Source organism: Lissotriton helveticus, chromosome 3_1, assembly GCF_964261635.1.
Source record: "Lissotriton helveticus chromosome 3_1, aLisHel1.1, whole genome shotgun sequence".
NCBI classification, from domain to species: domain Eukaryota; kingdom Metazoa; phylum Chordata; class Amphibia; order Caudata; family Salamandridae; genus Lissotriton; species Lissotriton helveticus.
Genome location: NC_136061.1, coordinates 818,778,027 through 818,790,660, shown reverse-complemented (window position 1 = coordinate 818,790,660; position 12,634 = coordinate 818,778,027). Strand labels below are relative to the sequence as shown.

The 12,634-nt window shown below is 43.4% G+C and overlaps 1 protein-coding gene across 1 annotated transcript in view; it reads left to right on the top strand.

Moving 5' to 3' along the window:
* SMAP2 (small ArfGAP2) overlaps window positions 1-9,783 on the top strand; it is a 130,340-nt gene extending 120,557 nt beyond the window's left edge. The window contains exon 10 of the mRNA XM_078681104.1: window positions 6,639-9,783. Coding sequence (XP_078537230.1) covers window positions 6,639-6,764 — 126 coding nt within the window. The 3' untranslated portion in view covers window positions 6,765-9,783. The remainder of the gene's footprint in view (window positions 1-6,638) is intronic.
* Window positions 9,784-12,634: the final 2,851 nt, after the last annotated feature.

Genomic DNA, 12,634 nt, shown 5'->3' with positions numbered 1-12,634 from the left:
CACATTAACAACACATAAAGTGATACTTAACTATAACCATCTTGTCAACTCTGCAATGACTAAAGCATGTAAGCATGTTAAGCCACCTTAATTTTGACTTTCTAAAAGTAAAACTGTTTCACAGACGCTCTGTTTCTCTTGCGCCGCAAATCTTCCTGTGAAAAATAAATCTTAATTTGCTGATCGTTTTTACCTAGGCATGTAGTCCACAAAATTCTAAAAAAAAAAAAGCTTCATCTTACTTTTTGTCGAAGACTAATGCAACATTTTCTTTTTAAATAAAGACAACTACGTGGACATTATTTTTCAAAAGCAGAAAAACGAATGTATCATTTTTTTCACAGCACCCTTTTTTAATTTGTCTTGAACAATATGGGAACAGACAGGGCTCTGTAAGTTTTGATTCTCGGCCGTCCTATCATATAAGAAAAGCTAAAAATAGCACCTCAGCGTGGAACTTTCTGGGCTGTTAGCCAGCCACTGCGAGCAATCCTGGCCCTCACCTCTTTCCAAGGCTCACCTACTGCAAGCATTACCCATTTTCATGTCATAAAAGCTTTCTGAGCAGTGATGTCACCTGTTTTACTCGCTCCTATTTCTAGCCCCAGCTTACAGACTTCAAGGTCAAAATCTGCCTTCAAGTCCTGCATCGCGTTCTGTGCTCTTTAGCCCCCTCACTCTGAAGCTGTCAGACAAAAAGCCTTCATAATTCTTCCTAACCTTCAATAATTAACCCCATTAAAAAAAAAAAAATTCTTTATATATATATATATATATATATATATATATACTGTCTCCTTTTAGGGGCCACAATTTGTTTCTATTCTCAAATTATTAAAACACTTACTGTGAATAATTCACAGAACATAATAAGATAACATACCAGCATAGAACAAATGTTTGTTACCACCCCACGCAATGGTACTCATTTTATCAACCTCAAATGGATGAAAGTCTTAGGAGGTCCAGCTAGAATTAGAACCTACAACCATGATGTTAAACACAAACCTCTGCACCAGGCACGTTGGCTCACTGAGCCACCAAAAGAAAAAAAACAACCCCAAATGGGAACAACCTGCAAATTCCAAATGCGCACATTTTTTTTTCTCTTAAACTGAACTTTTGATCTGTCCATATTTACTTTTCGTTAGTACTTTTGTATATCAAGTTATCATCAAATCACAGGGGGTGCTCTTTTTCTAGCTACACCCCTTTCAATTTCCTTTTGCGACGCACTGATGGCGATGAGGCCAAATTAAACTCACTCCTTGACAATTTCACTTCTCCCATTCTCTCACACATTCACAGCCACAATGCATTAAACAAAAGGGGTGTAATACCATGCTTTACATACATATCATGACTCTGGCTGCCCTCAGACGGGGCAGGTTGACTCTCAGCCAAGCGGGTGTCATTGGGACGGCAACAACACCTAAAACAACGCAGTCTGCTAAAACACAGCATTGTTATCGTCATCACAAATTCATAAACTAAAATCAAATACATCTTATGCTTCATTGAATCATAAAAACCACATCCAATCATAGCCTCGCTCATACATTCACAAAGACATACAGCGTCACACTACTCAATTACCCAAAAACAACATTGTATACATACATGGATATCCAACAATTTTCCAAACTGAGAACAGAGCCCGTCGACTTCTGTTCATGGAGAATCAATCAAATTCAGTTTCAAGACCTACAGATACCAAAATCAGGCAGTCCAAAGACTACCAAGAGACCGCCGGACAGGTATAACCACAGACTGTCCTACAGACCATCCTGCAGTCTTCTGGTTCACCCATGGGACTATTCTGACTAAGCCTGCTGCCTTAGCATCGCTTCAGATGTGTCCCCAAGGCTACCCAGGTACAGCCACAGACCTTTCTGAGACCAGTCCGGCTGGGTGCGCACCACACGAGCCACACCAGGGCGTCCGATCGGCGTCTCTATTGTTCACAAAACAAGTCCGTGGAGCATCTACCCGTACAGCCACAATGCTTCCCCGTCAGCCCCCCAAAATTCTCTGTGGTACACTGACCACCAAATACTACACAGTTAACTGCTCCAAAAGCACTGTTCAACAGTGAGTGCCAAAAACCCCAAAACAATCCACTTATCTGGTGCACACAGGTACAATTGCGTGTTCTCCACTGCAACTGCTGAAGTCCAACACGGTCCACTCCTGGGTTACGCCCGTAGGATTACGGTGAAGGGTCACTATCAGCTGGGGATACTCCGATCGTGAGAGCGGAGTAAGTTCATACCTAAGATGGCTACATTTCAAAGGATCCTTGTTCTGTCCACCCGCTTGACCAGAACTATCCCTTGTCCTTCCCACCCGTTTACGGGGGAGGACAACCCTATCACAGAGTTCCACCGGAGTCGCCAACTGAAGTACCATAAAAAATAACATAAAGGACTATACCTACCAATAGACCTAATACCATTATCAAATAATCAGTCAGTTGGCAGTGGAGAAGGTTCAATCATTTATTGAGCAAAATACTCTATAGATTAGCCTCTCTGACCCTCACCCATCAGGTGCGCAGAGAAGACTTCTGGCTCATATTCAAACATTGAGGTATATACACTTTCGCCCACCCCATACCATCCCTATAAAAGGAAAAACACCACTTGGCCCCCTTGCTCCAGGATGAAACCATATATGACACAGCTTGGTTAGGAACAAAGGCATAGCTATCTATTACGGGGGAGGGCAGGAGGGGTGACTCCCTTTCGTCTCGGTGCTTGGGAAAGAAGAGGCGGCGCCTTCAGGAATGCTCTAATCACTCCCAAAGCCAGATGCGACCTTGAGTCCTAAACAGTAAAGTAAACGGGCTACTTTCAGCTTCTACCAGTAACTCAGATGAACAGGGAGCTTGAAAACAGCATGTGATCAGCACGTGATCGCATCCCGTGCTCGAGCACATGTGCTGAAAATGGCGTCTGTATGGTTCTTGGCCTTCTCTTCTTGCAGCACATTTACAGAGAAGGAAAAGAGAGTTTCTTCCTAGCAAAAAGACATATATATCAAGCAGAAAGTATACATATAGATACATCATGCTAACATAACATAGGTCCAATACCCCTTATGCACGGGAAATCTAATTTTTATCCCTCACTTGAAATTGCATGCGCAATTTGCGAGTACCTATTGGGTACTTGCAAATTGCGCATGCAATTCCCATTCATTTCTATGGGCCTTTTGGCCTATAGAAATGAATGGGAAGCCATTCCTTATTTGCGAGTCACAGACAAGGAATGCGTAGGAATCGCTATTTTAATTGCGAAACCTACTTACATTGCATTTTGTCCTTAATAGGACTCGCAGAATACAATGTTATCTGCCCCTGTATTCCTAGAAAAAGCCTAAATTGTAACAAAGGTGAAATGCCTCCTTTGTAATTCTGTTAAGGGTGATATATTTTGAAAAATTAATACATATAATAAAGGGAGCAAGAAAAGTATTTTTTTTTTTTAAATGTACCCAAGCATCAATAGCATATGGTTCATTGACAGAAATCCATTGCCTTGTTGCCAGAAAGGCAATGAAAATATATTCGAACAGAAATTGCGCAGTGCACAAGGTTACGTGCCATTTGGTAGTCTGTTTTTTAACATACAGCAAATACTGAAAAGAAAGAATAACGCTTTTGATGCCTCTTCAGTTACCCGTTTGATTGCTGACCTCAATTGAGAATCTCTGCGGGTGCTGGAGCACCTACAGAAATTCTAGTTCCTTCGCCACTGTAAATGAGTCACTTTTTTGGAACGCTTAACAATAGTTAATGATGATAGATTTATATTATATACTCTGAACCTTCAGGGTAAATGTATGGGCATTTTCTTCATCCTTGTTTTTATACCTGCAACGGCAAATAGCTCTACATCTAAAGAAGCAGCCGTTCTAGACTCTGCATGTCTATGCAGTAGCCAGTGGTAAAACTGCACTGAAAATGTTCATGAAATTTCAAATAAGCAATTAAATGTGAAAACATTTATTTATATGTTTCCACATTACGGCTGTCCTCTCCAGATAGTGTTTGTAGAGCATTTTTGCATTGTATTAAACTGTAAAACTATTGTTCTCTCGTTAGGCTGAAGACATTTACTGTTAAAAAATATCGGAGTTCCTCACCTCCTCCTCCAGTGCAGTGTGAGTTTAGTTTACTTTATTGTACAGTTAATTAAAACTCACAATGTAAAACGTACATCATTAAAATCGTTATAAGCTTGAATGCGTGTGTATTGTTAAAGGAAAAAAAGGTATATAAAACCGTATTGAGTTATCGTTCTCGATTACAGTTTCTCTAACACACTTGTGAAAATTAAAAGTGTGAGTCAATGTTCTCAGCTTGCTTGGTTTGGCAGGACCTTGGCAGACTGTTTCTTGATTGGCGAATTATTAGATGCCTTTGGTCACTGTGCCGTGTAGTGGAGTAAGTCTTGTGGATACAATGTCAAAAAACTTCGTCAGTCTGCAATTTAACTGGACCTCTTCTGGGTTGAAGCATATCATCACGGCTTGCCTGCAGCTTTTTACACCTTTTTGATTCCAAAGTGGTCGAAGTAAGGCGCGCCTTATGTCTATCAGGTTAGGGCAGATACAGATTAAGTGGATTAAATCCTCATTCCCTGATTTGCAAAGACGGCAAAGATGTTCGTCTGGCCTCCTTTTCCATGGTGCCAAATGAGGTAGAATTGGTAGAATTACAAAGCGCAGGTTTAGAAATTTCTTTTGTCTTCTGCGTGAGGCCCATTTTCAGATATTTATGCGGTTTCAGGGCATTGTAATCTTTCAACACGACCCATCCGTGTGCCCTCTTGGCCAGGGTGTCTTTGTCTTCGATAGATGATATTAATTTAGTAACTTTTGTTACCACCTTTTTGAAATTGTTGTTGTCAGCTGATGACTCCCAAAGGCTGGTTAGATCCAGATATTCCAAAGAGTTTAAAAGGTATTTCTTAGCGGGTGAGTTTGATCGTATTGACAGTTCTGTCCATAGGTGAGCGTTTAGGGTTCCTCGTTCCGAGCCTTTGATTTTATGCCAGCATTTTATATAGGCGCCTCTTCTCTCTACCGTTTGTTTTTGGATGCCAAATTCGAGACGGATTTGGGCAGGAGAGACATAATTTGGCAGACGGAAGATTGCCCTGTATGCTCTGCTGATTATTTTGTCTAGGGCACTAGCGTCCTTCCCTTGCATGGGTTCGCTACCGTATGTGAGCATAGGCTGGAGACGTGCATTAATCACCTGTAGGAGGGGGCCAAATGATCGATCAGGGAGAACTTTTTTGTAGCGGCTTCATTGAGAAATGAAAGGTAGTTCCCTTCCGTGCTATGGCCTCTAGCTGAGGTTTGAACGAGCCTCTACTGTCTAGTAATACGCCAAGGTATTTATAGTTGGTAACTTGATCCAGCCTTTGACCATCCAAGGACCATGCCAATTTCTTTAATTTGTTGTAATTCACTGACATGACTTTAGTCTTGTTTAAGTTAATCTTCAAAGCATTTTTTATTGAAAATTGATTGGTAGTGTCCAAGAGATGTTGCAGTCCAATTGGGGAGCGGCTTACCAAGATTAGGTCATCGGCGTAAAGAAGGTTTGATAGCGAGATGTCTCCCAGCCTTGGCGCGTGTGAGGGTTTCGGGATCATTGAATATGGTTTATTGCCATGGATTAGGGACACAGGTGAGGAATTCTTCCCAATCAGGGTGTGTATGCTGTGTGCACAGACTTCGAATACCATATTGAAATGCATTTGCTGCATCTTTGATTGATCTAATGCGCAGTAACCATTGCCCATTTTCCAAGTTGGATAAATCAGAATGGGAAGCAGTGTTATTATAGGCGCTACAAAACAATATATTAGAAATTTCAGCTGTCAATTTGGCATCAATTACTATTTTCCTAACACCTAACTGTGTTATGTTCCTGAGCAGAGGAACCCGCCAACACATCCATTAAACCAGTAAAGATGCAAGGAAAGTCAGCATTGTTGCATTCAATACCTTTGCTAAATCGGTGCGGAAGAGCAGAGATTTCTAAATACAGATGATAGTGACACCAGAAGTACAGCAAATCTGCGGGCATCAGTGTTGAGGCTTCCATAGAAATGTAGCTGCTCCTTTACAAAGTACAGAAGCCGAAAAGGCAACAACGTAATTACAGCCAAAAATTGAGTCCAAGGGGATGCCTGGTTTGTGGAAAATATTGGGAGATCAAACAGTACTTAGACAGTGTCTGCTGGCAGGGAATGACAGTGTAAATGGGAAGATACTGTACCTGGATATGTTAACAGCTCTGATGCTTGCTATCTTTTGATTGTGACTGGATATACAGCCCAAATTTGGTGAAGGAAATGGGGGATTTCATAGTATCTCAGGTTTTAGAGGCAGTAGTGTTATTGACATGATAGGAAGGCAGCCTTCAGTGTTCATATGCCATTCATTATGTCTGCAACACCTTTAGGAGTAAGCTCATTCATGTATGTTTGATATGTCTATTTAAGAATCTTTCATCAGAGGTGCCATTTAGGCCTTATTTTTTTACGCTGTAATAAATCCTATGTTTTGTACATGCCAATTTGTTGGAGTTCTTACCAGCCTTCTGTCTCCCTGTATCCCAGATGAATCACCAAATGGCCAGCATGAACTTTTATGGAGCCAATGGAATGGTGGCATATGGACAGCCTATAGGTGGAGGAAGTGGCCACGCGACCAGTCAGACGCTCAGCACCCAGATATGGAAATGAGGCGGAATGACATCTATATAAAATATATTAGCCTTTTTCTTCGCCTTCAACATATTTCTTTTTTATTGTACATTGCACTGTGAGCCATGTGGCTTGTTTCAGGCCTGATCGCATTTTCACAGCTGAGATCCATTGTGCCTTTCTATACCTGGCACACAGGAAATCCTCTGGATCTGTCAGTTCGAGGTCACCTTCTCATGGGAGAGGCATGGAGTGATCCACTCCAACAGAGTTGCATGCTGTCAAAAGTGCACATCGCGTTGGCTTTGTCAGGGCAACCTGTACTGTGATTCCTCCTTTGCCACCTGTCATGTAACATATCTCACATTGAGCTGCGATACTTGAATTCATACGTGATGAGAGAGGGTTGGTTTTCTTGTGGCAACTATTGAAGGTGTTTTTTATTGACTCTATAAAGGCCCCCCGCTCCAACCACAGAGACTGAAGCAGTTACCTCTCATACCATATCTGCTTCACTTTTGTTGGGGGCTAGCAGGGTAGAGACTGGGATATTTGGGACATTGCATCTGTTAACTTTGTAAATTCCAAATTGATACAAATATGGAATACAGGGTGAATTTAAGAAGTTGAACTCAGCACTTAACAGTGGCTTTATGAGCTGGTCATTTTGCATTATGGAAATTGACCGACGACAATCTTAAACTTAAACATCCGAGGACATTAGAAGTGTTTAGGGATCATGTTTCTCATTATTACTTGTTATCATATATACACTTTATAACACAGTTGAAGAAACTAGGAAGCCACGCAAAGTGGTGCCTCTTAATGTGCCATGCCCAGCCTGAAGGTATTCTGAGATGTACTGCATGGTCAAAGACAAAGCGAGATTTTTTTCATTCATTCTTTACAGCAGTTTTCTCCATTTTATAAATATTGGCATATGATTTTCCCTGAGACTAAGTTTTACAAACCAAAATGCCCAATTGGACTGATGATGACATTGCTATTTTATAGACGGGCCCATGAGGATAGGAGTGCTTTATTTTCTGTATTTGTCAGTTTGTACGGACTGGCTTATGTTTTCAGACTAAAATTACAATATATATTTATGTGAGGAAGGACAAGGGAATGCATTTGGCTAAGTGTTCCATTGGGTCCAAGCTTAACAAATAGATCCTCGCAACATCTTGGTAAGTTACATATAAACCCTCATGGGTGCCTAGAGTTAAAGATGCTCAAACTGATATTCTGAAATGTTTAGTTGCTGCATGTCCTTTGACCCATGTTTGTATTTCAGTGTAGAAGCATGCTGTGGTCGTAGTGTGCTGCTAGCAGATTTTTTGTGATGCCTTGTTCAGGCTAACTGTGCCAGAGTGTGGTTATTTTTTTTTTTGTTTGTTTTTTTGCACATCGTCACTCTTTCCTATCAAAAGCACTGTAAAGTGTAGTAACCCATCTCGATCTCTTTTAAAGCACAATCCCTCCCTATGACTTTGATATACTCACAATTGTTTCTTCTGGCTTAATTATGGGACCCAAAATATTTCAAAAAACACTTTTGTGTAGGATATCAGGGCAGGGTTTTTTTTTTTTTTTTTTTGTTTTTTAAAGCACCTTCGTTTTATCCACTGAATGATTTTATTTGTGCTAGGAATCATTCCGTTGGTACTTTGATCTTAGTGTTCTGGAGACTTTTCCCCAGGTTCTGAGCCGAAGTATCTTTGACAGGATTAGGAACCTGCTTTTTTATTAGGTTTTATTCAGTATTGCGTTAGGTAAAACCTCATTTGTTGCTCATTTCATCTTGTCTCCGAGGCACAGGTGTCCTTTCTTGTTTGATAAATGGGTCAAGTGTTTGCTACCCTTTGACAGGCAATAGTAAAACAATAAGCATGCTTGCGTAGCCAATAGGCAGTGATTTAAATTTTGTTTTGGTTCAGCCAGTTGTTGGAAAACTTAAGTTGTTTGTTCTTCAGCTGCTGCCACCAACAGACACATCTTCCAAATCCCTTACAGAAGACCAAATGCTCACTGCTTGCTATCACTGCTAACTGGTATCTGATGCTCTGTGAACAAGCTTTCTTTAGTGTTCAATTATGGTTCGCTGGGCATTCTAGTGCCAAATTGCTTTACAGTTGCATATTTGAAGTGTAATGGTCTGATGACTGCTACTTTAATCCTCTGCAGTTCCAGAATGCTTACTTTGTTGTCCCAAGTAACAGGGTGCCAGGCGCTTCTTCCAATGATGGCATTTCACTAAGCGTTGAAACATGCATCACACCTATCTCATCTATGGTAAGGTGGCATCAAAGAACAGGTCGGATGGGTTACTCCGGCATGCAATGTAGGCAAGCAGGCTGAAAGCTTATGCCTTTGAAGCGCATGACCATTCTTGCTGGTTCATGATAATCCTAAATAGCGCTGAGGCAGAGTTGACTGCACCTGGAAAAAATATACACCAAAACGTTTGTGTCTTGATGATCCGTGGGCGACATCCATAACCAAAAGACAGCAGGCCAGAGCTGGAGTGGAAGGAGGGGTGGTATCCTGCCTGAGCACAACCGCGTGCTCTCAGGTTGGCATTTTGTTTTGATATGGTGTCTCCTCTTATTGAGGTGTTGCCTCCATATGTCATCACGTTTCTGTTTAATACGCCGCAAGGGCACACACTCACTTCTGCTGCTAATGGGAAATTCCCTGAATGTTAAATTTGCACTTACTTTTTTTTTTTCTTTGACTGTGTGACATTGATGTTCCATCTCTTTAAATGAACTTAAACAGATCGCGTTAAGTTATTGAAGAAAAAAGGTGCATAGTGACTTATTCTGTCCAATACATCAATGTTCTAAGTTATGCCTCATTTTTAATGTGAACTTTTATATTCTTGTATTCTCGAGTGGTTGGGTGTCTTGCTAGAGACATGGAGGGAAGAACTTGTATGCTTTTATATTTCTTTTAATCAAAACAATTTCCACTCGAGTCTCCTTATTAAAGATTTGGTCTGTTACGGATGCGGATTGTGAATATGTAAATTCCAGAAATAAATATTGCATATTAATTAGTGTAGTTGGTGTCTGTCCTTATTTTGCTTTTTTTTATAGCATCACTTTTCCAAATATTTTTTATTTATTTCATTCGTTCTACTACCTGTATAGTGAAATGGGGGTCTGAAAAGGTACAGTTGTTGCCTAATTTCCTGTGCCATTTTTTTAGGTCTTGGCTTTGATAGCACAGCGATCTAAACACTCAGATTGTTTTAAAGTGTACATGCATTACCGAGCTTATGGTCGGACTATTTCAAACCATTACTTTTTTGCCAGCAGTAGTTTATAACATCTTGGCTCAGCCCAGAGAAATAATTCTGTCTCACCTAATGTTATTGCCTGTTTGATTATCCTTCCTCCTCCAATAAAGTACATGTGTAGTTGTGCATGAGGATTATTTTACATCTCTCTGCCGGTCGACTTCTTAATGTCAACACATGCACAAATGCGCATTTATTGCTGCCAATCATTACATGCGATAGCATATTAAAACCAGACATGGTGTTGTTGCTTGTTCTTGATGTGATTTGTTAATTGAATGCATATTTGTGTACCACAATATCTGTGCATCATGTTTGCCTGTCGTGCCCTGCACTTTAAACAAGAGATAGACAGTGCTCTAGAAATGATGCAATACAGAACATTACAATACTCATTTGACAATTTTATGATCACCTTTGAAATACCCAAAGTGGAGAACTGCCACTGACAGCCGCCATTTCTGTAGTAGGGGATCTCTGTGTATAGTCATAATCTAGTGAATAGTCCCGCCCATGTGCGTGGACCCCGGAGCAATCAAAAATAATCTCTTAGTGTCGAAAAATGCAGACCTGCACAGACACTTAAGAGAGAATTCAAGACAGATAATGCAGCCTATAACACAGGCTACACTGTCCAGTACTTCAACTAGAAATTCCACCAAAAAAATCCACAACAGCAAAGCCTGTACAGATTTCCCTTGCTTCAGCAGCAAAAACCCTCTGGAATGATGGAGAGGAGGATCAGGACAGACAAGCCCCATAGGCTGCCATTAGGTGGCTCAGAACAGGATACTGTGCCTTTAAGAGAACTTTCCAGAACTTCACAGTATCCCAGAATGCACTGCAGGTCCCATTTACTTTCAGTTCTTTTTTCCGGCTCCTGCAAGCAGGACCCTGGAGCATTGAGCTCTCCCTTTTCAAGGGTTTATTGGTGATTTTTCACTGTTAATTTCGTTTTGAGTGCTCCTAAAGTACTTTAGTGCTGTTCTTCTTGGATTTTGCTCCTTTTAATGTCAAATATGCCTGCATTATTTGACAAATGCCTGGAGTGCTCCAGGAAGAAGGCCAAATCGGTTCCTGAGGAGTGTGAGATCTACCAGGGCTTCTCTGGCAGGACCCTGAAGGAAAGAAAGAAGATCAGGCTTCAGGGACTCGAGGAAAGAAGGCTGAAGGCACAAGGGGGTCCTTCTACCCATGCGGAGGCCTCTGGGGGGCTCCCCAGGGGCAGGAAGACCAGCAAACGTGCCCACTCTCCGTCTGGGTCGATTGCAGAGACCACGACGTCGAGAGGAATGACTGCGGTCTGTTCCTCGTCCCCCCAGGGCTCTGGGGCGAAGCGCCGTCGGCGCTCGACGTCGAGGGATGTGCACAGACCGCCGTCGAAGTCTCCAGTGACGATTTCGTCTTCATCCTCGTCGGTCTCGACGTCGAGTGATCGACGTCGAAGGGCCCGGCGTCGGCGCTCGCCGTCGAAGCGACTTCGCCGTCGGCGACGAGGAGGAGAACATCGTCGTCGAGGGGATGATCGTCGTCGAGGAGTGGTCAGACGTCGAGGAAGAGGTCGCCGTCGAGGCGGTCGACGTCGAGGCGGAAGAAGTCACCGTCGAGGCGCAAGAGGTCGCCGCCGAGGCGCAAGAGGTCGTCGTCGAGACACAAGGTCGACGTCGAGGCGTACGAAGTCGACGTCTAGGCATGGTCGACGTCTAGGCATGGTCGACGTCGAGACATGGACGACGGTCGACGTCGAGGAAGAGACGGTCGACGTCGAGGAAGAGATGCTCGACGTCGAGGGGCCGACGCTCGCCGTCTGGTCACCGTTCTTCGACGTCGAAGAAGCGGGAGAAGAGGCCTGATGCCATGGGAGGCTCACCAACGTCCCAGGCTGGTGGTGGATCACCGGGCTCGGTGTATTCCGAGGTGTATACGCCTTCGCAAGTTACGCCTCCGCCTCCATTGCCGAGGGGTCTCCCTCCGAGGGCTCCTACCCCTCCTCCTTTACCTCCGCTTCCGCAACCTGTACCTCGACCTCAGGTACCAGAGAGGCCGCCCCCGGTTCCTCCGAGGTCGGCTTCCTTACCCAGGTCGGCTTCCTTACCCAGGTTTCCGACCCCTCTCAACGGGACTCCTAAGCCGCAGGCCCCGGTCAGGCCTAAGACGCCCGCTCCGGTGGAACCGGCGGATCGTCCGAGGCCTAGGAAGTCGAGATCACGCTCCGGACGTAGAGTAAGATCTAGGAGTCGGCGCAGATCCTCCACTAGATCTAGGCGTCACCATAGGAGGCGAGGATCCAGGTCCCGCACGGACTCCTCCAGGACACGATCCTATTCGCCGACCTTGTCCGATTCCCCGGGGACAAGGGTGTCTCCGGTGGACGACATCAGCACGTTCCAGGAGGTTCTCCTGAGGGGGGCTACGAAATTGGGCATCACGGTGACGGCTCCTACACCTACGACCTCCATGATATTCGAGACACTTCACAAGAAGCATCTGTCTCGCCCTCTACTGCCATTGGTGCCAGGGCTGGTCGAACCTGCGGAGGAGCTGTTTCTTACGCCTGCGGTGGTGAAGGCCGCTCCCTCCCGACTTCTGAAGAAGTATAGAGTAC